Consider the following 26,630-nt stretch of genomic DNA (forward strand, 5'->3'; position numbering starts at 1 on the left):
GGTCTGCGGTTTGCTGGGGTGGATCTTCTCCTTTCCCACCCAGCCCCCCGCCTTCTTCTTCTTCATCGGCCGAATTTGGCGAGAAATTCCCAGCTCTCGTTGAAAAACAAACCAAAGAGGGTGAGAGAGGCGAAGGGAGAAAGTGTGAGAGAGGCGAAGGGAGGAGAGGCGAAGCTACCTCAAAACAAACAGAGCAAAGGCTCCGTGTGGGAGGGAGGGAGGGAGCGAGCGTGCGGGGCGGGCCCTTTACGCACATTCCAGACTCCTCCTTTCTCCCGGTTGCGTATGCCGCCCGAGAGCAGCAGCGTGGGGCAGCCGCGCCATCTACCCATATGGGTCATGGTTGAGGGGCGGTTAAGCAACTCGGGCGCTTTCCCAGGGATGATGAGTCAGAGGACGGCGGGATCGGCCTGACGGGGCGCGGGCCGGCCATGCAGCGACAGCCCGAGCCCTCTTCAGACGCCTGCTTACCGGCGCGGAGGTGCCAGGAAGAGCAGTCGCCCGAGCGCTCCGCTGCTCCGGACTCTTCGCTTGGGCGGCCCGGCCCGCTGCACCCTACGCGGCGCCCACAGCGGCGGCGGCAGCGCTAGCGCCTTCCCTTTCCCCATGGAGTCCAGAGAAGCCCACGACAGTAGCGGCGGGAGCAGCCCGGAGGTGGGCCGGAGGAGGCAGCTGAGCGTGGGCGAGCTGTGCTCGCTCTTCGAGGCTCGCTGCGCTATGGCCAGCCGGCAGCTGCCGGAGCCTGCCGGGAAGAGCTGCCGGCCCCGCAACGGGGTGCTGCAGGCGGTTATCCCGCAGCTGACCGTCACGTCGGAGGAGGACGGCGGAGAGGCGCAGCGAAGCCCTGCCCTGCTGCCTTCGACGGAGCCGAACGGGGCTTGGCTGACGACGGACAGTTCGCTGCACCTGCTGCAGTCCTCCAGGCGGCTCTCGACCTCGTCGCTCTCCTCGACGGGCTCGTCGTCGGTCTTCGAGGACTCCGAGGATGACTTGCTGAGCGACACGGAAGGCAGGAGTCAGGGGATCGTTCACTTGGAGCACGGCGAGGAGACGCACCAGGTACCCGACGGCCAGGGAAGAGCCGGGAGACCGTGGCCGGAGCGGGGCTGCTTCTTTCTGCCTTAAGAGGGGACGCCGACGGGTTTTGCCTCGCTTGCCCTCAACGGCTTTTTTGCAAATCCCTTCGAAGAGTGTTAGTCGAGTTGATTCGGAATGGTGAAATACTAACCTGGTTAAATCGAGGGCTGGCCGGGCATTTTTCTTTCCTGGGCATTGCAAACTGGGGGCGCGATTCCCTTTTCCCAAAGGAAGGCCTTTTCCCCGGGCAGTTTGAGGGCGGAGGTGGGGGGGGGCTTCCTTTCGGAGAAGCTGCGCCTATGATTGCAGGTGAAATCCAGGAATAGCCGTTTCGAAAGAAATGCCACGTAGATTCTAACTAAGTAGGAGAAAGATTACCTAGAAGTGTGATAAATTTGAATGCAAGGTTTCCTCTCTGTGTGGCATGTGTGTTGACTCAGGGGGGAATACCACACCTGTAGTTGTCAGATGTTTCACTCTTTATATGTCAACTGCTTAGGGAAACCACTTTCCTTAAATGTCAGAGTATGCAAAGCAGATGGTTTCACAGGGGACCCTGGTGGACACAGCACTTGTGGAGTGGATGTACAATTTGATTGACAATACTGTGTATTTGCAGTAAGCTTTTCCCTCTTAGAAACAGTTTGCATGGTCAATCTGTGTGGCTTTCTTCTTCTTTTGTGTGTATAAGTCAACCTTTAGCAAATGTTCTCTGCCTCCTTTCTGCCTGAAGCATTTGATGGAGCACAGAGGTTTATCCTACTAGTATAAATTGCAGGTATATCTCAGAAGCGAGAATGCTAAGAAAGAGTAGGGATTTTGGTTTTGAAGGGTCCCATATTTAAAATAGGGACGCGGTGGCTCAGTGGGTTAGGACGCTGAGCTTGTTGATCAGAAGGTCGGCAGTTTGGCGGGTCAAATCCCAAGTGCCGCGTAACAGAGTGAGTGCCTGTTACTCGTCCCAGCTTCTGCCAACCTAGCAGTTCGAAAGCATGTAAAAAATGCAAGTAGAAAAATAGGGACCACTACGGTGGGAAGGTAACAGCGTTCCGTGCGCCTTTGGCGTCTAGTCATGCCGGCCACATGACCACGGAGACGTCCTCGGACAAGCGCTGGCTCTTCGGCTTTGAAACGGAGATGAGCACCAGCCCCTAGAGTCGGAAACGACTAGCACGCATGTGCGGGGGAACCTTTACCTTTACCTATATTTAAAATGCTTAGGTTCAAGGAGTCTACGGGCAAGCCAAAACTTGATGTTTTGGGTGCTTTTTTTGGTCTGTGCCTAGAACAATCGTAGCTGTTTTGTTTCAGGGAGAAGATTTGAAAGAGGAGCAACAAAAAGCCAAGAACACTACAGAGCACAGAGAAGTTACTGGGAGAAGGGTAGAAGATAGACTGATGCGATATATAATTCTATCACATTGGGATGTTGGTGACAGTGGATTGAGGGAGGGAAGGTGCTGGAAGATGGATGCTGCTTATGCAGACCTGGAAGTTCCTGAGGGAAGAATGGGGGCAGTGGACACCACACTTGCTCTACTTGCCCATCCAGATTTTATTTAATCCCAAATGCTTTGGTAAGGCCACACCTGGAATACTGCATCCAGTTTTGGTCACCACGATGTAAAAAAAGATGTCGAGACTCTAGAAAGGGTACAGAGAAGAGCAACAAAGATGATTAGGGGGCTGGAGGCTAAAACATATAGGGAACGGTTGCTGGAATTGGTTATGTGTAGTTTAACGAAGAGAAGGGTGAGGGGTGACATGATAGCAGTGTTCCAATATCTCAGGGGCTGCCACAAAGAAGAGGGAGCCAAGCTATTCTCCAAAGCACCTGAAAGCAGGACAAGAAGCAACGGATGGAAACTAGTCAAGGAGAGAAGCAACCTAGAACTAAGGAGAAACTTCCTGACAGTTAGTGGAATTAACCAGTGGAACAACCTGCCTCCAGAGGTGGTGAATGCTCCAACACTGGAGGTTTTTAAGAAGAGACTGGACAGCCATTTGTCTGAAATGGTATAGGGTTTCCTGCCTGAGCAGGGGGTTGGACTAGATGACCTCCAAGGTCCCTTCCAACTTTATTATTATTATTATTATTATTATTATTATTATTATTATTATTATTATTATTATTATTATTATTATTATTATTATTATTATTATGTCCAAAATTTCTGAGTTGGAAACACAATGCGTGTCCCAACACACGAACGCCCCTAAAACACAACTTTATTGGACTAATGGCTCATTCTAGTTTCTATCTTCAGTTGTAGCAAGAAAAATAAGCTGGATGTTTTGTAAATGCTAGGAATTTTAAAAACTGAAAATATATGTGAAGTATGTCTAACGGTAAATTTAATAAATCCTAATCAAATCCTAATCACAGAGTCTTATCTGTTATATCTTCTAGAAGTTGTGGTCTTAGAAACTGAATGCATAAATAAGAAATTATAGAGATAATCATGGACAGCCCAGTAGTTTTACCTGTAACTTTTTTTCTACTTGATGCTATTAAGAGGTTTCGCAATTTTTTTTCTCACTCTCTTTAGTGTTATCTTAATGTACAAACCTCCTCTAAAAACCCAAACATCAAAACAAACACAAATGAACAATATAAACAATACTCCTTTATAGTTCAAACAATGAAAATTTATTTTTAATAAACAAAAAAACTAACAAAAATTGAGCCTCTTCTACAAGATACTATTCACTTGAAACTAGTGTAGATTTATTGCAAAAATGTACAACCAAAAGATTCTTCACACCTCTGGATTCTGTCTGCATCACCCCATGGGAGTTTGGGAAACCCTATTCTAGATCATTGGAAAACTTTAGAGGTTTTGATGCCTCACTTAATATACCTATACACACACAGTATTTTACATTACACATAAATATTGCTTTAAAATTAACATGAAGAAAAATAATATACGTTCTTCAGCATAAAAATGTTATTCTAAAAATCATGGTTTTTGAGAAGAGCTCTTTGTAACTGGAAAATCTGAAAGGAAAATGGCCTGTTATACAACACTTTATAATCACAGACTTTAGGCAGGAATTTATTTGCCTGTTCAAGAATACAACCCTGATCCATTTGCAGGAGATATGCTTGATTTTGCCAGCCTTTCGATCAGCTACTTCATGAGCATCAGAGACAATAGCTCCAAAACCTCAAAGCCAGAAGGTTTGGTTTAATGCCAGTTCAGTTCAAACTTTTTATCAGCTAGGTATTTAAAAATGTGTCCATTCCCCTTGTGTAAGATAATAAATAAAAAACAAAGAATTATTTTAATAATGGAAACAGGTGATTAACACAGTGACTCTTCAAGAGTTGTCATTGTTTGCACAACAACTTTAAGAACTGATCACAGAATCTTTTTGCAAAGTTGAGCCAGGAACGGCTGTAACTGTTTCCTAAAAATTTGAATTATTTGGCATAAAATTTATGAACCTGAGAGTGTTTAGTATTTTTAAAGTATTCTTTCAGTTTTTAAGACAAAAACAAGAGGAAGGCTATAATGCTATTAAGAAAACATGTCTTTTAGCAGCATTATTTTTGGGTGTGGGTGTGGGTGGGAGAAATAGTAAGAAATTTAATTTTAATTTAATTTAATTTTAATTTCTGTGTAGAAATTAAAACTGTCCAGAGCTTCAGGTTCAGTTTCAAAAAAGCAGCTTTGGAATATATGTTAACGCAGCCATCTGTTTGAAGCTTTTTAATGCATCTATCCTTTTTCTCAACTTTTTAAAGCTTCAGTTGTGCCCACATGTACTCCAAAGCTCTGTTTTGGAATTGAATCTAAACCTCTAGGCTGGTGAAAGTCTAAAGACATTTTAGTTTATGTTATATCTTCCATATAACCAGTTCTGATCCTCATGTGCCATGTTTGAGAGACGTAGCATGTGAATGGGATAATCCTGGCTGAGTTTGGCAGCGCTTTCAGTGCATGCTTTCCCCAAATGTCACAGTCTCAGGGACTGCTGCCAGCATTTAGCCATGGCTGTCCAGTTCACATTGTCTTCCTTTTCGTATAGACCCTTTCCATTCCCCTTTTGGCATACAATACCTGAATCCTTCCTGAGCTAATTAACTTCAGCTTCCTGTTTTGACAAACTCAGAAACAAATCCTGACTGTCGCAATCCTTGTAACATTTCTTTAAGGTGGGCTTGTATTCTTATTAAAGGTGTAGTAGGAATTGATTGAAATGGTTAATTAAAAAAGTTATTCCTTAACTCACGCTTTCTAACTGGATTTGAAGGGGAAACAATAAATGGTAGTCTGCTGTGAATCAGGAAAGAGGAGTTACAAGGGGAGAAGGGAGCACTTCAGATGATGCTTACACAACTCACATTTATAGATGGAAGCCAATCAGTTTCACATAGCTATATTCCTCCATGGAAATGTTTAAGATAAATATCAACAGGATTGTTGAGAAAGGACATTGGTTTACCAAAGCTTGGAAAATAGGCAGGCAGACTTACTTTTAATATATCCAAACATGGGTTCATAGAGTCAATTCAGAGCATTCTTGCCTCAGGTAATTGTTTATGTTTCTGTACAGAACCCACCTCACATCTATTCTCAGGCATGACTAAAAGCATTGTATTCAACTTATTATATGGTCCGAAAGAGAGTATTATCCAAATGATTGGCAAAACCTATAATAATACACAGTACGTTAATACAACAGTTTTCATACATTGGTAATTTCCAGTCTGAAGTTAGTAGACATCTTAGGAGTGCAAATCCAGTGTATGAGTTTCGGTGTTGCTGTTATGTAATGGAATGCTGTCTCTGAAAATTTACTTTGTATATCTAGGGTGGTGCTTCTCAAGCTTGGCAACTTTAAACTGTATGGAGTTCAACTCACAGAATTCCCCAGCTAGCATCTTCCTGTCTAGGAGTTGAAGTCCGTGCAGCTTTAAATTGCCACACTTAAGAAACACTGATTTAGGGGTTAGAAGCTGAGTTATGTTTCTAGATATACTGTAAAAATAGGAGTTTATAAATCTTTTATAATAGCTGCCAGCCATTTTGTAACTCTGTCATTATTTGAATTTTTACAGCCTTTTGAGTTGCATTTGGAATCTGATATAGTATTACTATTAGATTAAAATACACTTAACAATTGATTGATCAGCTGGTATTCTAGTGCACAAAAGCTTCATACTGTGAGTGTGACCTGTTTGGAAAGTGCTGGAAAGATTAGCCCATGTGCTTTACCCATTTTGGCAATAATACGTTCTTAACAAATCTGTTCCTGCAGCTAAGCAGGTGCTCTTATACACAAAGTCAATTTTTAAAAGAAGAGCAAGCTGTTAGTCATAGTTTTTATGGAAGCCATTTAATGTGTTTATTATAATGGTTGAAATCTGTTTTCATTAGCAAATTCTCTTACCTGCCATAGTGAGAGGGAGATTGTCATCATTCTGCTAAGGAGAGATGACCTGACATATACTAATAGAAGCCCACAAGCTGTTGTCATACTCTCAGGTTGAGTTAGAATAAGTCTGGGCCACCTTTTATAGCTAGTCCTTGACTTACAATGGTAGTGAAGCCTGCCCATTATGATTGTAAGTCATGACAGTTGTAAAGGGGGGGGGGCATTACGTGGCTGACCCAAGTTTACAACCTTATCTTGTGGCAGTTGTTAAGTGAACCACCATGGTTGTTAAGCAAACTCACGGTTTGCTGTGGGTGGGCCAATTTTGCTGAAAAGTGGAAATAAACTCTGGTTTTCTAATTCTAAATTAGAATTAGCTTGCCCTCCCCCCACGAACCTAATCTGAATTGAATGCTTAAAAAAAAAATTCAGCAGAAGGCAAAAGGGAGCTTTCATACGAGCCAGCAGAGTCTGTTCATCTGGTGAATCTAAGGTCCAAAAGAGATGTAACTTGGGAGATCGGTACATAGGATTTCTTAATTTTTCTCCCTAAAAATGTCTTTTTTGCAATAGGAAACCCCAACACATATTGTAATGCATTCGGGACTTCCATGTCCTTGCAACTTTTGCAGATAGCATATTTGGGGAAAGGGAGAGCCACTTTTGTTGCAGATATGGCAGAGGGAGAAAGATTTAAATCTCTCTAGAACTGTGAACTGTAATCTAAATCTTTAATAACTCTTGTATGTTAATCAACTTAGTTTGACCCATGTGCAACCAGCATTCATTATTAAAAACAATAATTAATTCAGGTGAGATTTATTCTTGAAATAAATCCTATTTGAAATAATTTACTAATTCCAGAGTCGATCAGCATTCAGCGTTCCTTTCCATCTCTGTGTTGGTGAGAAAATACAGTCTCAGTCTATAATGAATATGTGCCATTTTTATGAATTATCTAGTCTAAACAATTAATTGATTAAACTCTGATACACCAACCCTTACCCTAACTCTAAAATGTTGAACAAATTTACTCATGAATTAAACTGAATAGTATAGAAATCAATAATAAAGTTGCTGTGATTGGCAGGTGGGCCCATGTAAAGTGAGAATAAAGTTGGATAGTGGAGTCCTTGGTGCTCTCTGGTTGTTGCTTTGTCTAGGATTGGTCTAGGATGCTCACAGGTGCTCCGTTGGGAAACTGTGAGCATCTCAGACCAAGTCAAATCCAAAAAACACTAGAGAATTCCTGGAAACCTGATATTCAGCAAATCAGCCATTAACTGACACATAAATCATATTTGCACACAATTCAAAAGAGACAACAAAAAGATCAGAACACATCCCTTCCAGCAGCTTACACCCAGCTAAGCAGGAATTAACTCCAGACAAACAAGCAGAAAACAACACCCAAATCAAGGAACTACCAAGGAGAAATAGATACCATATCAATACTGGCAGGTCAAGCTATGGTATATAAACAGGGATCAAACCCCATACTCACTAGCAGCGGTGATGTTACATGATGTTACCAACCAGGCTCAGACATTATCAAGAACTCCACAGTTCAGACTTGATCTACCTATATTCTCTTCTATTGTGTTTGATAGTTTTACTTTCCTTACATAAGTGTGGATTAAATGACAGTTCCCTATTGTTTATGCCCGCCCCCTGAGACTATTCCTCAATTTTGTTGTTAGCTGCGAAGTCGTGTCTGACCCATCGCGACCCTATGGACAACGTTCCTCCAGGCCTTCCTGTCCTCTACCATCTTCTGGAGTCCATTTAAGCTCACGCCTACTGCTTCAGTGACTCCATCCAGCCACCTCATTCTCTGTCGTCCCCTTCTTCTATTGCCCTCAATCTTTCCCAGCATTAGGCTCTTCTCCAGTGAGTCCTTCCTTCTCATTAGGTGGCCAAAGGATTTGAGTTTTAGCTTCAGGATCTGGCCTTCTAAAGAGCAGTCAGGGTTGATCTCCTCTAGGACTGACCGGTTTGATCGCTTTGCGGTCCAAGGGACTCACAGGAGTCTTCTCCAGCACCATAGTTCAAAGGCCTCAATTCTTTGGCGCTCAGCCTTTTTTATGGTCCAACTTTCACTGCCATACATTGCAACTGGGAAGACCATAGCCTTGACTATACCACTTTTGTTGACAGGGTGATGTCTCTGCTTTTTAGTTAAAAGACCTTCAATGGCATTTCTTCATTAATCCAAAGAAAGAAAGTCAAACTATTTGGTCTAGTTACAGCATGTTTTGTATAACCTTAAATAGCTAGCTTACTGCCCAGATTAGTTGAAGACTAGTTCTGATTTAACACTTAGCAAATTTCACTTCAGAGAAAGTTTAGCATTGGGTCTCAGAATCTGTCATCTGTTTTAAAGTTTTAAAACAACTTTAAAAATCCACTAGATAAACAATAAGATTTGTGATAAATCTCACTTTTTCAAACATAGGAAAAGAGGGAGACTTCACTTAAGCTGATCTTTATTAGTCTTAAAAAAGATTCTTACATACTATTAGTTGGGATTCTTTTTGCTTAAGGAGATCAGTCCTGAAGTAGTACTGTAGTCGCAGGAGTCAAAACCACTGCAAAATTGTGATATGTTCTTTGGTATTGATGTTCCTTAAGCGTGGAAAAACCCCACTAAAATTATGTGTGCCAACCCTGGCTACTATTAACTAGAGAAATCCTTAAGCTGATTTGTATTATGGTTTTGTTGCCAAGATGAAAAAGACTTTTCCAGTACTTTTCAGATATTTTTTTTTCATTTTATCTGTTTCCATCTTTCTTATATTGCCTGAAATTATAGCACCCACACATCAAAACTGTGAACTAAAACTACCAGTCATTTCAGTTGAGAAACAGAAGCAGATTACATAAACTAAGCATGCAGAAAATATGTATATTTTAAACTGAAATTTCAGGGAAAGTTTTCTAATGGATTTTTAAGTAGTGGATAAAGATCTGACTTTTCACACTGGATTGACAGAAATATCTGTGAACTCTTATTATTCTCTATTGTATAATGTACAATGCACATTTCTCATGTTGTGATTTCAGAATATATTTGGGGAGAGGGGTTAGTATCTTTTTTTTCCAGATGGTTCTTTCTTATTACAACTTGCCACCTGACAGCCATTTTTGCTCTATATTTTCTCCATTGGAATTCTGTCAGCATCGTTTCTAGTTCTTTATTTTTTTGGTTCTTTCATACTGTTTTTTTCTCTCACAAAAAAGCTCATTCCATACAAAACAAAAAGGATTAGAAACCAGAATAATTAATGTGTCATCTCCCCTTTTATTATTATTTTACATTCTTTCCATTTAAAACAAATGCAGTGTTCCTCTGTAGTGTAAACTTTGTTTACAACAATGCCTTCAATCCCATAAACACTCGAATATGGCTGCAGCAGTGTTTTGCTTCAAAGAATGCTCAACGTTTCATTTTTTTAAAAAAAGACAAGGATAAATAGTGAAAGTTGATAAAGAAAGTCCAAGGTTGCTTCATTTAAAAGTAATCAGTTTGAAAATAATAAGTGTGTGTGTGTGTGTGTGTGTGTGTGTGTGTGAGGGATCTTTTCATATATATGAAACATGATAAACACTACAAGTCTTTGGTGACCTTCTACTTGTGATTTGTTTTTAGGGTAATCAAAAACAAATCAGATTGTTGGACATGCTGCCAAAGTTTTAACTATCAGCATTCCTCAGCCTTGTGGCCTCAAGATGTGTTGGATTTTACTCCTGTAATTTCAACTAACCTGAATGAACTCAGTTTATGTTTTATTTGCCAGTCTTATTAAGCGTATTATGTGGCTTTCAAAGTTAGTGTGAAAAAAACCCTTTTGATGGAAATAGTTCAAAGAATAAAGATTCCTCTTGGAAGCGGCAGCCAGACAGGATTAACTGGGAGGCACCAGTCTAGTTTTGCACAGTATTCTATGTCTTTGGTGAACATAATATAGTGAAACCTGTTTATACGGCATAGTGCAGGGGTCAGCAACCTGAAACAGTGAAAGAGCCACTCGGAACCGGTTCCCTCACAAAAGGAAAAACTGGGAGCCGCAAAAAATGTGTGCGCATGCACATACATGCGCGCATGCACAGAACAGGGTTTGACTGAAGAGTGGAGCCAAGGCGAACTATGCACCTACCCTGCATATTTGAATTGATTGGTAGAAATTTTTTAGTCCCACTTTTTTTTTTTGGACTGCACATGGCAGAGGACTGAGAGCCGCAGGAGATGGCAGAAAGAGCCGCATGCGGCTCCAGAGCCGCGGGTTGCAGACCTGTGGCATAGTGTATCTATTGCAACCTTCCCAAACCTCTGATCTTCCAGTGGTGAAAACTCCCAGAATTAGCTATAGTTGTTGGAAAAATTCAAGGAATTTTAGTTGAACACATGGCTTGGGGTGTATGTGTGTTATCATGTTGAGTGGATTGATCTATTTCTTTTTAAATAAATTGGGTTCATTTGCATTATGGCATGTTTATGTTTGAGAAAGGATATTGTGCTTAGTTTCTGAGATGTGCTATTTCTGCCCAATATTTGCATATTTACCTATAGGAAGCCTCTGTTAGAGTATGGGCAGAGTCTGTCGAGCAGGACACGGGCGGTCTTGTCGATATCACCTGGGAGGAGTTTGATTCTGTGACTCCGGAGGAAGTGGACAGGATCATGGGGAGGCTGAGCACCACCACATGTTTATTGGACCCGTGCCCTTCCTGGCTGGTCTATGCAGCCCGGGAGAGGACACGCAGCTGGTTCCAGGCAGTTATATCGGCTTCTTTGAGTGAGGGCAGCTTCCCCGCCGTCTTGAAAGAGGCGGTGGTGAGGCCTCTCCTCAAGAAGCCTGCCTTGGACCCAGCTGTATTGAACAACTTTCGTCCTGTCTCCAACCTTCGCTTTCTTGCGAAGGTTGTTGAGAGTGTGGTGGCACATCAGCTCCCTCTGGTCCTGGATGAAGCGGATTATCTAGACCCGTACCAATCGGGTTTCAGGCCCGGGTACAGCACGGAGACGGCATTGGTCGCACTGGTGAATGATGTCTGGAGGGCTCGGGACAGGGGGCATTCCTCTGTTCTGGTCCTATTAGACCTCTCAGCGGCTTTCGATACCATCGACCATGGTATCTTGCTGCGGCGTCTCAGGGGATTGGGAGTGGGAGGCACGGTTTTACAGTGGTTCTCCTCCTATCTCCAGGGACGCTCGCAGTCGGTGTTGGCAGGAGGGCAGAGGTTGACCGCGAGGTCTCTCATTTGTGGAGTTCCTCAGGGGTCGGTCCTCTCGCCTCTCCTGTTCAACATCTATATGAAACCGCTGGGTGAGATCATTCGTGGTTTTGGAGTTGGGTATCATCAGTATGCTGATGATACCCAGCTTTTCTTTTCGACCCCAAACCACCCCAGTGATGCCCTCACCGTGATGTCCCGTTGCCTGGAGGCGGTTCGGGTCTGGATGGGGAGGAACAGACTTCAACTCAACCCCGACAAGACCGAGTGGCTTTGCATACCTTCATCCCAGGTTTATTTGGACATTCCACCTCTCGCTATGGGGGGCGAATTATTACCCCCCGTAGATAGGGCTCGCAACTTGGGAGTCCTCCTAGATTCACGGCTCACTCTGGAAGACCAAATAGGAGCTGTGACTAGGGGGGCTTTCGCCCAGGTGCGCCAGTTGCGGCCCTATCTAAGCCGGGATGATCTATGCACGGTCACTCACGCGCTCGTGACCTCTCGACTAGACTACTGCAACGCTCTCTACATGGGGCTGCCCTTGAGGACCACCCGGAAGCTCCAACTGGCACAGAATGCAGCCGCGAGAGTTGTGTTGGGAGTTTCCCGATACTCCCATGTCACACCTCTGCTCCGTGAGCTGCATTGGTTGCCAGTTGTCTTCCGGGTGAGATTCAAGGTACTAGTAATGGTGTTTAAAGCCCTACATGGCAGGGGTCCGGAGTACCTTAGGGAACACCTGCTGCCGGCGTCAACTTCCCTCCGCCCTGTGCGTTCCCACAGAGAGGGTCTCCTCAGGGTGCCACCGGTCAGAGAATGTAGATTGGTGGCCCCCAGGGGGAGATCTTTCTTTGTGGGCGCCCCGGAGCTATGGAACCAGTTACCGGTTGAGCTCCGGACGGCGCCCGATCTTCGCTCCTTTCGCCGCGATCTGAAAACATACCTGTTCGAACAAGCCGGCCTGGCCTGAGGGGGGATTGGTGGGGTTTTTACTATCATTTTATTGGGGTTTTTATTAATGTACCAACTGTTTTTATGGGCATGTATTTAATTATTTTTTAATTTTTGTAACTCTGTGTTTTATTCTTGCCCTGTACACCGCCCTGAGTCCTGCGGGAGAAGGGCGGTATAGAAATATTAATAAATTAAATTAAATTAAATTATATGTTTGAGTAACAGAGTAATTGAGCCCAAAATTTATATTGCTAAGTGAGAAATTTGTTAAGTGAGGTTTGCCCCAATTTACCACTTTTCTTGCCACATTTGTTAAGTGAATCACTTCAGTTGTTAAATTAGTAACATCACTGTTAAGTGAATTTTGCTTCCCCATTGACTTTTTTTTATTTGTCAGAAGATTGCAAAAGGTGATCAAATGACCCTGGGACACTGCAACCATCATAAATGTGAGTCAATTGTCAAGCATTCATATGTAAATCACATGACCATTGAGATGTTGCAATGGTCATAAGTCACTTTTTTCAGTGCCATTTTAACGTTGAATGGTCACTAAGCAAACTGTTCTAAGTCGAGGATTATCTGTATATGAATATGGGCTATGAAAACATAACTATTGTATTGAGAGATCTTTTGAATTGTTTTTTTTTGAACATATGGTTCTTCTGTTCATTTCTCTTGGTGTCTGCTGTTGGGAGATATAGTGTCATTGAATAAAATGTTTTCCTTTAATTTTTATTGAGAAAAACATTTTGTATGAGTAGCTATAAAAATTGCCTTTAGGAGAAGAATAATACTTTCATAATCCTGTTTGTTTCTTCCCATCTCCCATCCACCTTTCCTCTTCAAAAGCTGTACTCGTGTGATTGTGCAATTCTGTACAGTGTGTTTCGCTTTGTATTATAGCAAGTAACAACAACAGCAAAAAACCACAAATATTGATCAACAGGAGGTATTACTTTAGGACACAAAACTAAGGAGAATAACGATCAGGCCTCAACCATCTATGGCAGAAAAGTAGTTCACTTACATTTCTCCTGTGCATCTCCACACACCACATGTACACGTGTATCTAACAAAATATATGATAACTGGTGATCACTGTGTTAATAGAAAATGCAGGGACATGTTGTCTTAGATAGATGTCTTGGGTCAATTAGTAGTAGTCACACGACCTGATATTTACAGTCTCCATGGTATGCATTTCTTCTACCTGACTGTAGTGCGGTCTTGTTTATCTCTTGTTTGTTTGGTCTGCAAGACTGCAAGATGCTGAGAGTGAGATGAAGAAACAGGAGGAGAACAAGACTAGGTTCTGTTAATGCCAACAGAGTTCACTTGCATAGTTTCCTGATCTCAGCGACACACTTGCTTTTGCCCTGCATGTATATATGCCCTCCATGCTATACTCTGGGGAAAAATGCTTATTTATTTATAACATCTGAAACTGTTCTTAACAATTTCCCATTTGAAATTATTTTGGTGAAGCTGTTCTGAATTAGTGTTTGTCCTCAAAGCTTGCTTGATCAAGAGATCTGTATAAATGCAAAATACTATTCCTGATTATTTTATGATGACAATTAGATGCGGATATGCCATGACTTCATTGTCTAATGGAGGAAACAGCACTTAAGAGCTTTAAACACTTAATTTCCCTGAAATGAAGTGGTACCTGTTTAAATCTGAAAGAATGAATCACTTCTCAATTCCACCAAAACCCAATTGGGTGTGAAGAGAAATGCACTTTTTCTGTGCTGTAAATGAAGAAGGGAAAATTGAAATCAGGGCTGAAAACAATAGAAAAACATCAAAGATGGTATTTAGGCATGTAATTCAGGAATTTGTAGTGCTGAACTTGACAGTTTCCCTTCCCCAGAGGGAGAATCACATGTGATTCATTCTGGATTTGACTAGCTCTCATCTAACCCTCCCCTTGCAGTGTGAGGCTAAGAAATGTTATTTTTATTTTATAAAAACTTTTGCACAAAGTAATATAGGAGCTATCATTTTCAGTTTACCACAGCTTAAAAATGAGCTACAGAATTTAACAGTTCTACCCCACCATTAGTGGAAACATCTGATCAGGCTTTAGCAAGTTGTTACTGAGCAATTCAGGATATTTCTGTCTCCCTTCCCATAAGATAAGTTGGAGTAAGGGTGGAACCCAATAGATAAGTTGGCAGAAGTAAATATAGGGTGTGCCTTTAGGAGTTGTTTTTAATGAGCTTTCTCAGAAAATTCTTGGGAAAAAGAAAAGAAGTTTTCTTTCAAACTGCTCCAAGAAAGCTTAGAAAGACTAAGACAGCTATGAGATGAGTCCATTACTCGCATGAACTGATACAAGAATTATAGTCCTGTTTAGTTTGTAGATTTAATTTAGAACACTAATTATTCAGAGGCCCAGCGTTTCTAAGAAAACAATTGTCTGATTTCACGCTAGTAACATTATAGCATTTAAAGATAATCTGATTGTGTTTAATTTCAGGACATTATTACTTTAATTTTGTATTGGGGCAACACTTAGGTGGCAGAGCTCTAATGTCATACTCCATACAAACAAAGCCATTAAAAAAAAATCCCAGATCCTGGTAACAGAGTAGTATAGTATAAAAAGGCAAAGTACGTTTGTGTCAGTGGCTGTAAATGTGAAGGCTGCATTTCTCAACCTGTGTTGAAATCAGCATGCTCTGAATATGAGCGGGATAATGCTCTTACATCTGTGCCCTTCTTGTGATCTTCCATTAAAAAAAACTACTGTGAAGGATTCCTTAAGACAAACTTAGTTCCTGGTCCTTGTAGATTTCTCAGCATGCTTTTCGACAGCTCTTTCTAATCTGCAATCTTGGGTGTTTCTGTTAGTCTTTACAAATCTTACCCAGATCTAAAACTATTTAGCTATTTTTTTTGGAATCAGCCAAGGTTGCCAGGTCTACCATCTGCTGTAAGCAAGCTGTCCTATCACATCCCACTCCGTTTTTAAAAGCCAAAAAGCTGAGTGAATCCTTTTCAATAGCATGATTAACATTCCTGTTGCCTCCCTTATTTCAACAGCTTTTGTCTCAGTTCACATATCTGCAGTCGAAAAAAAAGGTGCTAGATTGTGGTAAACTAAGACATTCTTCATCCCTCATCTATATCATCTCTTAGGCCTTTTGGAAATTTGTTTTCTTTGAGCTTGGCATTGACATGAGAGGCCAGATCAGGAAACCTTGCTGGGTTCCTACTATGTTACCAATCTGGGAGATAAACAGTCCTTTGGAAAGAAGAGTTCTATGTTTGGGATACTGTATGTTATTTTGTTGAATGAAAACAGGTCTAAGAGCATTTTTTTATTATTAAATAGTTTTACAAAAACAAAATTTTACAATATATCCCCAAATCCCTCCCACCCCAAACCCGCCCACTTCCCCCCCCACTTCCCAGAGCTAAATACAGGATTATAGTTACAATAATCATATTCTAAATAAAAATTATGCATAATATACAATTAACCAAATTCATAATGTGCTTTAACTCCCCTTTAACATAAAGCATTTTTACTCATAACTACACATATCTAGTTGTAAAAGCCACAGAGTTTTACCTATGGATAAGCGTTAACTGGATTTTAGTTTAAAGTATGTTTTTCCTGAATTAAATTGTGCAGGCAAGTAAAACCTGTATTGATTTGGAATTTAAGCATGAGATTAACTAACACATAATATGGCGTATTAGTAATAAGCCCACAAATAAACCCAAACCTTTGCGATTCCCACTTCCCTGCAGTAATAGAACACAGAATACAAAATAACAGAGTTGGAAGGGACCTTAGAGGTCTTCTAGTCCAACCCCCTGCTCAAGCAGGAGACCTTACCATTCTGGACAAATGGCTGTCCAATCTCTTCTTAAAACCTTCCAGTGATGGAGCACCCACAGCTTCCGGAGGCAGGTCGTTCTGCTGACTAATTATTCTAAATGACAGGAAGCTTGTCCTTAATCCTAGGTTGGATCTCTGTTGGTTAAGTTTCCATCTGTTACTTCTGGTTCTAGCCTTCAGGTGCAATCTTTGTTCCTATCTTTTGGTTCCTCTTTTTGTCAAATATTTCATTGATTTTTATTATCGTGACTAGCTTATCAATTTTAATCTAATGCAGATTTAGTGATACTTTAATATTCAGTGTTTTACTCTGTTTTGCAAGCCATTTTTGTAAAAGCTTGACAAGAAAGTATGGGATAATAATAATAATGAGATTGGGATCTGATTGAAGAGTGTGTTGTTAGAATAAGTAAAAATATATATTAACGCTGCTATTGATCTGTGTGCTGTGCGGCTGAATGGCTTTAACTATTAAAAATTTATGGATTTTTAATGTTGCATTTTCTTATTAATTGGCTTGTGAACAGCTCTGGAATATACTGTGTAAAGAATACTATAGTAACCTTCTATTGCATCTAGATCTAGAATATGATGTAAATGATTACCCTAGAATTTTCCACAGTGAAGTAAGTTGAAAAGGAGTAAATATAGGTCATGACTACTGTCTTTCAAAAAAGTGGAAAGGAAAAATACTCATGCTATTAACTCACCCAAAATATATTGAAGTAATTTGAAAACATCTTATGAATAACCAAATTGCTCAATTTAACTTTTTAAAATATGCAACCTGGTTAGTTTAGAAAATACTGGATTATTATTTTGATTAGAGGTAAACTGTACAAAATAGGAAGCAGGGTGAACCACTTTCCTATTAAAGAACCTCCTTCTAGCTAAATAATTCAGAAGATGACTAACATTGTTACACTGGCTTATTCGATACTCCTTTAGAGGCAAGCTGTTTAATAAAATAAAGCATACAAGAACAGCATTTATAATGTATTGTGAAATGATGATGCTGAGTTTAATTAAGGAACCCTGTGATGTTTTTCAAAATTGTTTTCCTGGAGCTGGATTTGAGCCAGGGTGCAGAGACCAGCATTCACAGATTATTTTTTTAAAGTGTATGCTTGGATGCCAGATTTAGGTTCAGATTTGTCTACTGATTAGAATATGAATTTCACAGCTCATTATTGAAAAAGGCAGGAATTCATATCCAAGATATGTAGCATAAATTGTGATTTAATTATATAGCTGGGCAAAGTGCACAACAGCCTTTCCTGTTTTACTCAGTCTCACAGTTGCCTTATGAGAAGAATTTTTGGATAGATTGGCATTTTTTTATTTGTTGTGTGTTTGAATTGTGTATTTATCACTTATTTCAGAGCTCTTTAGCCAGCAATTTATAGTGGATCTTATTAGGCTAAGTATTATAGCTCTGAGGTCAGAGATCTTTGCCACAATGAAACTGCCAGGTTCTGAGTAGTTATCACCCAAATGCTCTGTGACATTTAACAATTTGGATCCTGTTTCCAGGAAATGCTGAATATCATCCTGTTTCCAGGAAATGCTGAATATCATCCTGGAAACTAGTTGACAAAGATTTACCTAGTTATTTCTCAGGGTAAGGGTGGGAGTATACTTCAGTCATCTCTAAATAGAGAGAAGAGGTGCTGACTGGTTGAAATTTTCTGGGTGTAGCTTTTGAGTAACATGGTCTATCTAATAAATGGTGAAGGGGGTCCCTCTGAGCTCCAGTTCACATTAAATGTTTTGTAATTGTAGATAGTGAGAGTGAAGTAAGACGATTGCAGTTTGGATTTGAAACGTGTTAGACATTATTTGTTAGTGAAATTGAAAGAATGGGAGTGTAGCCAACGTCAGACTTGCAGTGAGAACTTTTCCAAAGAGGATAGAAAGAACATGGGTTTTGTTCTTCTAGAAACATAAATGAGTTTTATTCTTCTAGAAGCAAAAAAGTTTCTATTATTACTCTTGCCTAAGAAGTTTTCTAAAACTTACACTTTGATATTTTTTTCATGGGAGCTCATACCTTCCCTGTCTGAAACTGAAATGTTCAGAAATAGGTGCTTTTTCAGGAGGCAACTGGACTTTCTTGTTTTTCTTTGAAGCTTCTTTGAAGCTTCTTGGAATATGAAGCGAAACGTCTTCAAAGAAAAACAAAGTCCACTTGCCTCTTTAAAAAGCACTATGACCTGGACGACTGAGAATCTCCATAGACATTCAGAAATATTGCACAGATGTGGTCTGTGGAGATTCTCTGTCATCCAGGTGTTGGTTGTCCCGAAGATGCTTTTTAAAAAGGCAACTGGACTTTGTTTTTCCTTGAAGACGTTTCACTTCTCATACAAGAAGCTTCTTCAGTTCTGACTGATTGGTGGAGGATGGAAGCAGCCATCTGGTCATTAGCACTCTTTTTGAGAGTCATTGAGGCCACTTGGAGGTTTATCTGTGCTCTCAGGGTCATCTGAATAGTGCAAATAGGTGTGGAATCTTTTTGGAACCGCTGAAAGGACTGTATTTTAAACAGGAGATAGGTGGTGTCATATCCCCTCCCCCTCTATTGAGAGAAGGGTGTTCAATTTTAATGTAGATGGTCTCTTTGACCCATCTTTCAAACCAGTCATCCTCTCTGTCCAACACAATATACATATACACTTCAAACTAAAAAAAAACAAAAAACCCTAAGGCATGTTTCTCCACCCTAAGGATGAAATACCCAGAAACAAACCAAGCAATGTGATATTTGCAGTACAATGCAGTGAGACATGTGCAGATTTGTATATTGGAGAAACAAAGCAACTACTTCACAAATGCACGGCACAACATAGGAGAACAAACCCATCCGGACAAGATTGAGCAATCCAAAGGCCACTCTTTAGAAGACAGCATAGTTCACCTTCTGGACAGAGAACCCTCCAGGTGGCCTCAATGACTCTCAGAAAGAGTGCTAATGACCAGATGACTGCAAGAGATACAGATCCTTCCATTCTTCACCATTCAGTCAGAACTGAAGAAGCTTCTTGGATGAGAAGTAAAAATCTTCAAGGAAAAACAAAGTCCAATTGCCTTTTTAAAAAGCACCTTTGAGATCACAGTTGTGGGTTGATGGGCTCATTATGTTCTCTGGGAATCTTGAATTCAGAGTGAAATGCAAGGATTATTGCATAACTTAAGAAAACAAACCCTAACAGAAATGTAACCTAGAACATTGGTTTTTTTAAAAAAAAAAATTTGTATTCATAAGTTGTCTATAAAAATATCTGAATATGCACTACACAAATCGAATAATGCAAATCAAAAAGTCCAATAGTAAAATCATCCTGGCAAAAAAAAACTAAAAACAAGAAAAACAGATACAAAGCCAGTGTGATAAAAATACAGTCTTGTAAAATACAGAAAAAAACGAGCTGGAACCAGGCAAAAAAACAACAAACCAGTAGTTAAAACAAATGCCTTGTGGTGCCAAGCAGAGATGGTGCAAAATAAGCAGCTTTCTGAATAATACTGTGCATAGTTGATACAGTCTGGAATCCTTCTATGGTATTTGGCAGTGTTCCTGGAAAAGGCACAGAATGAGCAAAGCTTAAAAAGAACTGTGTAAAAAGCCCTTGTGTTTAAGGCTCACTAACCTTTTTCCATTTTGGAGATGTATGTATGTGTGTGTATAATATGTATATATATATATATATATATATATATATATATATATATATATATATATATATATATATATATATATATATATATATATATATATATATATATATATATATATATATATATATATATATATATATATATATATATATATATATACATACATATACATATACATACATGTGTAAGTTTTTTCCGGTCAGACCCGTCTGGTGGATGCACCTTTGGTTTTGAACTGCTATATTGCAGTTCTATTATTATGATCACTTTTGCCTTGCAGCTCCAACCTAGGAGCGTTAAGCAAGGCTCAAGTCCCTATTGCAATACATTATAAATTCGAATTTCTTTTTTGCTGTCAAAGAGTTAAAGAGTTAAATGGGAAACTAGAATAACTATTTCTTCTTAGCTCTCATCAGCTAGCCATACCCTTTGTGAGATTCGAACCTAGGCAGCCTGCATGCTAGGCAGCTGTATTAATCTCCAGGCCACCGGCTCTCCTCCCCTTTTTGTCAGCCATACATACATACATGTACACACACACACACTGTGTGTGTGTGTGTGTGTATATACACACACATATATACACACATATATACATATATATATATATGTATATATACATACATACATACGTATATACATACATACATATATACATACATATATACAAACACATATATACACACATATATATAATACATACATACACACACACGCATATATACATACACACACAAACATACACGCATATTTGTAAGTGTATAAATGTGTAGGTATATATTTGTATTGTGTATGTATGTATATATGTGCACACAAACACACAAATACATACATGCTCATACACCAGTTGGGCCTCTTCTACAGCAAACTGAAAAGAACAGTACTTTTGGAGTGAGCTCTGTTATTCAGAGCAAGTACGTTTGTGATTATCCACAATGACCTGGGAATGGGTGTCACTGAATTCAAGAGGGTTTTCTGCAGAGTACATATGCACAGGTTTCTCATGGAGCCCATTCTTTGCTTTTATAATAGCATTCCTTGGATTTTATATCTTTTTTTCATTTTACATTCTGACTTTACTGTGACCAGTGGGTGAATGAGTGCGGAAGGAATATTATGTAAACTGTAATCTTAGAATTACTGCAAAACAGTAAGTACTTTTGGAAAAAAAATTGTAAAATTGTTTATCAGAATGATCTTGGGATTTAATACTTGGCGGCAATTAGATCTAGCAACCAGGATGTCTTATCCTAGAACACGTCCTAAATAAAAACCTCTGCTTCTGGTTTTTATAGTAACTATTCCCCCTTTCATGTGAATATTGGAAACTATGGTTTGTACAAACTATCAAATTAGAAACTTGATTTGAAATATTGATTTATGGTTTATGCAAGGGCAAACCTACTGGCATATTTGGATAAAACAGGAAACAATTGAAGCTTCATTTCTGTTTCCTTCCCCCCTCCCCCCATAGGTCAGACCTACTGTATGCATGTTCACTATCTTTCCAAAGATGCTTTTGAATCCAGATAGCTATTTGAATTTGTTAAGATGAACTGTTTTATTTAATCACAAGTTTCAATAGGATACATTTAGTACATCAAGTGGTCTCAGTGGGGCCACATTATCTTCCCCGCTCTATATTAATTAAGAAATAACTTACTTGTATTGCAGAAAACATTATAGAGTTCTGCTCTTAAACATTCATAACTACTAAAACCAGTCTCTTTCCATTTTCCATACCCATGAAAGAAAACAGATTCTATTTTTCTGGGAACAAATCTGCAACAGTTTTGTGCATGTTAAATAGAGCAAGCTATATAGTGGATCTGTAACACTGGGCTACTGATAAAACCTGATTTGAAATCTTCCCCTTTTATATTTGTGCACTTCTAATGATTGTTTCAAAAGGAGAGTATTTGTTTGAGGAAACAACTTCTCAGCATGTAAATTAGCTGTTTTGCTTACCAGAATCCTTGGTTTGCCATCCCCTCCCTGAGTGTTGAATGGGGTGAATAGTTTTGCTTCATTTTCTATTCATAACGAGCCATTGCTTCATGATCTAGCACAATCTTGACTGTCTTTCAAAGTCACTTGCTAATTTTGGAAGGCAACACTTCTCGCTATTACAATGCTCTGATTCTATTCAGAGGAACGCTGGTCCTATTGGGAGAAGCCAGGAAATCACCCAGTTTTCTGCTTTACACAAAGCAACTGCTATGGGTGAATTATGTTGCATCTGTAATTAATATGGCCAATACAGTACTGTGAATTGTTTGGAGGAATCTCAAGGCTAGCTCCCCTACACTATTAGTGTGCCAGAAGTCAACTGTAGTCTTAATGCGTAGCTTCCTTGCTGCATTTCTTCATTTTCTAAAGCACTGAATGAATATATGCAATAAGAAACAAAGGAATTAGAATGAGTCCAATTGGCAACTGATTTTAATAGAGTTACTCAGTTAATATACATTCTGTATTTGGTCCCAGTCCTGCCTTTTGTGTGATATGTGTCTTGTGCTTTTGTATATATTTATACACCTGCATATGTGCACATATACATATACGTATACTAGTATATTATTTGCATATAGTAAGTTAGATGGGTGAGCTCCCATTACTTACCCCAGCTCCTGCCCACATAGCAGTTCAAAAGCATGAAAACGAGACTAGATAAATGCATACCACTTTTGTGGGAAGGTAGTAGCACTCCATGTACCTTTGGCATATAGTCATGCTGGCCACATGACCATGGAAGTATCTTCAGATAATGCTGGCTCCCTTGGCTAAGAAATGGAGATGAGCACCACCCCCAGAGTTGTACAGGAGAAACCTGAGTGGGTGAGTGGTTTCAACCTTGTTGAAGAATGGATTCAATCCTAGATTGAGAAAGTGAGCGTTATCTGTTCTGATAATGTCACCCATCCCTTTTGGGTAAATACAGTAGATGTCCTTATTCATCGCTAACAGTTTCTGTAAAGATAAGGAGGTGTTTTCTGCATAATTAGTCAGGGAACTGGTTGCTGTTAAAAGATATACGTATACATATACATACATACATATGCGTGTGTGTGTGTGTAAATTTTTTTTGGCTTGCTAACAAAGAATAAAGGGAGACCGATATGATCATTTCAAACTTATTTGTTCTCATCAGTCAGCCATACCCTTCCGAGATTCGAACCTGCCTGTAGATGGCCTTGGGCTAAGCTGAAACAGGAAATAAGATTTGTCCCATATCTGGGACCAAGCAAGTGTATTCTGAATGCTTAACAAACATTTAACACATATCTCCCTTGCTTCTCAGCTAACAAAGAGAGAGAGAGAGACTGTGGCCTAGGGGTTAAAACAACTGCTTAAGACGCAGTTGGCCCAGGTTCGAATCTCAGAAGGGTATGGCTGACTGATGGGAACAAATAAGTTTGAAATGATCATATCGGTCTCCCTTTATTCTTTGTTAGCAAGCCAAAAAATTTACACAAATATGAGCTGCCACTGCTTGCTGTTGTTGTTTGCTACAGAGTGGCAAATTAAGTGGCATCTCTTGGCTTTGACTCTGTCTCCTCCCACAGATGTTATCAGCCATTTGAAAAATATCCACCTATTAATTGCCCTAGAAAAGGATGGGTAGGAGGTGAGATTATACTGATGACTGGGCTTGTGGGTTTAACCCTTCAGCTGGGACCAAAACAGCTGATTGTCTGTGGTTGAGGAGAGTATGCATTTGCCAAGCACAAGAGGCTCTCCTATGTTTTGTGTAGCCCTCCTCAATCTGGCAGATTAACGCTGGACTTTCTACTGTTGTAAAGACAAAACAGGAGAGGCTGCCCTGCTTTATTATACAACCTTCCTTACAGTGGTGGGATTCAAATATGTGAACAACTAGTTCTCTGTGTGGATGCCACTTCCGGAAGTCCATTCTGGGCCTGGCCAACAAAAAATTAGCTACTGGTGTGAACCGGCTGAATCCCACCACTGCCTCCTTCCCATTGTTAATCTAGACAACCAAGAAGGACCCAACTCTTTGTCCCATCAGGTCTCCAATGCTGCTAGCCAAGTAACCGTCACCCCTTTTTTTTATCCTGCCATCCTCCCAGCGCTGGCAGCTGATCCCCAGGCTGAGAGGGCTGCTAGAAAAAGGAAGAAGCTGGCTCCCCAGCACTCATTAGCAAGCTAAAAGGCTCTCGTGGCACTGCATGCTGAAGTAGGAGAGGGATGCTTTGCCATATACCCTCCCAAGACCTATCAGCTGTCTTTCCCCCCCCCTATTCTTAAACATGGGTTTAGTGGTCTTCTGAAATAGAAGTAAACCCCAGTTCAAAATCACCATTCAAAAAAGAAACAGTAACTGGCAAGCAGGGATGGGGTTTTGTCCTACGGCAGAAAAAGAAAGCTGGTTTAGCCCTTGTACCTGCTCCCATTTGTCAATTGCTGTTAGTGTTGGTCCAGGTTTCCAAGCGGGTGATGGGATGGAAGACCTGACAACAACTGGCAACACAGATGATTCTAAGAGGCTTACATTTAAAAATCCACCACATAAAAATCCCCCCAAACCTCCACCCTCCACGATAGTAACAGCACAATCATGTTAACACTTGATTGGCTCCATCTCTTTTCATTATTCCAGGCCAACTGACAAAACCACATTTTTGGGCCTTTTAGAAAAGCAACAGAGTGGGGTATATATTCCATAGAGAAGGGACCAGAGAAGGGACCTTTTTAGGATCCCACTAAACCTACATCCATAATTGCTGGAACTTACAACATATCTTGCCTTCCTGTTCTGGTGGGCTGGGGGGATGTAATAGAGGTGAAGTGATCCTTCAGATAGCTTGGCCCAAACCATGAAGGTCTTTAAAGGTGATATGGAACACCTTGTACCTGGAAATAGATTGGCAGCTAGTGTAGCTTCCACAGAAGAGATGATGCATGTGCAAGTCTAAGCTTATGCAAAAATGTTTGGACTGCTGCATTCCGAACCAGCTGAAGCTTTGGGATGCTGTTCAGGGGCACCTCGTGTAAACAGTATTACAATTCTCCCAACGGGTGGTGACCAGGGCATCGATGAGTGTGAGGTGGGTACATTGGTCCATAAATGGGCATAACTAGGTTACAACTTGTAGTTGTGCAAAGGCCTTCCTGGCCTGACTGCTGTCTGTTCCTTGACTAGGAGTTGCAAATACAGGAGAACTCCCAGATTATGCACCAGGTCAGTCTGAGGCAATGTAACCCCATCCATGACCAAAGATGGTAATTCTCCAAGGGCCAAAGAGTCTCTAACCCAGAGCCATGTTTTAGTCTGTTGCTCCCCATCCAGACCTCTACAACCTCCAGCCACCAAGAGAAGGCAGATGCAGCATCACTTAATTCACCATGGGCAGAAGAGTACAGCTGAGTATCATCAGCATACTGGTGATATCCATGGTGACGGATGATTTCTCCCAGGGGTTACATGTAGATATTGAATAGAAGCAGAGAAAGCACTGATCCTTGGGGAAGCTGGTTGTCAGTTCCCTCAACCTTGACCAACACCATCTGAGAACGGTTTTGGGAGAAGGAAGTGAACCAGAACAACACAGTGCCCCTCACCCCCACTCCTGGAACTGTTCCTGAAAGATACCACGGTTGATGGTATCAAAAGCTGCTGAGAGATCAAGTAGAGTGAGAATGGACACACTACCTCTGCTCGCTCCCACTACAAATCATCAAAAATCACAAACAATACTGGTTGCGTCCCATATCTGGACCCTTATTGAAAAAGGTCCAGATAATCCAGATAACCTGTTTGTGCCATGGTTATGCTCATGTTGGAAACCTCTGGATATACATTTTCTGATTGCCTGACATCCTGGAACAGCTTGGCTATTTTGGCATTAAGGAGGGATTTAAATACTCCAGGAAAACAAACTTATTTGTAAGAGTTGGCGATGGCCTGTGGCAATTGTTTCCAAGCTAAACAAAATGTATTTGTTTTTCCGTTTTTCTTTAGCTTGATTTCCAACATAAATATATGTTAGGAAGAAACGTCATGATTGATTTATAAAGTATGACTTGGTAAATACTGCACGGATTGCTTTACAATGAAGGCCTGCTTATATCAGACCACATGACTCACAGGGTTCAATTCCCTTTCTTCCAATGGAATGGAATGGAATGGAATAGAATGAATGGAATGGAATGGAGCTGGAAGGGACCTTGGAGGTCTTCTAGTCCAGCCACCTGCTCAAGCAGGAGAACCTATACCATTTCAGACAAGTGACTGCCCAGTCTCTTATTAAAAAACTCCAGTGATGGAGTCCCACGATTTCTGAAGGCAAGCTGTTCCACTGGTTAATTGTCTTCACTGTCAGGAAGTTTCTCCTTAATTCCAGGTTGCTTCTCTCTTTGATCAGTTTCCAACCATTGTTTCTTATCTTGCCCTCTGGTGCTTTGGAGAATAGTTTGACCC

At 40.5% G+C, this 26,630-nt stretch overlaps 1 protein-coding gene across 1 annotated transcript in view; it reads left to right on the forward strand.

The window, feature by feature from the left end:
- Positions 1-301: 301 nt before the first annotated feature.
- ITPKA (inositol-trisphosphate 3-kinase A) overlaps positions 302-26,630 on the forward strand; it is a 59,617-nt gene continuing 33,288 nt past the window's right edge. Inside the window, exon 1 of the mRNA XM_081341759.1 lies at positions 302-1,059. Coding sequence (XP_081197885.1) covers positions 607-1,059 — 453 coding nt within the window. The 5' untranslated portion in view covers positions 302-606. The remainder of the gene's footprint in view (positions 1,060-26,630) is intronic.

Source organism: Vipera berus (genome assembly GCF_964194415.1).
Source record: "Vipera berus genome assembly, chromosome: 1".
In the NCBI taxonomy this organism is placed as follows: Eukaryota; Metazoa; Chordata; class Lepidosauria; order Squamata; family Viperidae; genus Vipera; species Vipera berus.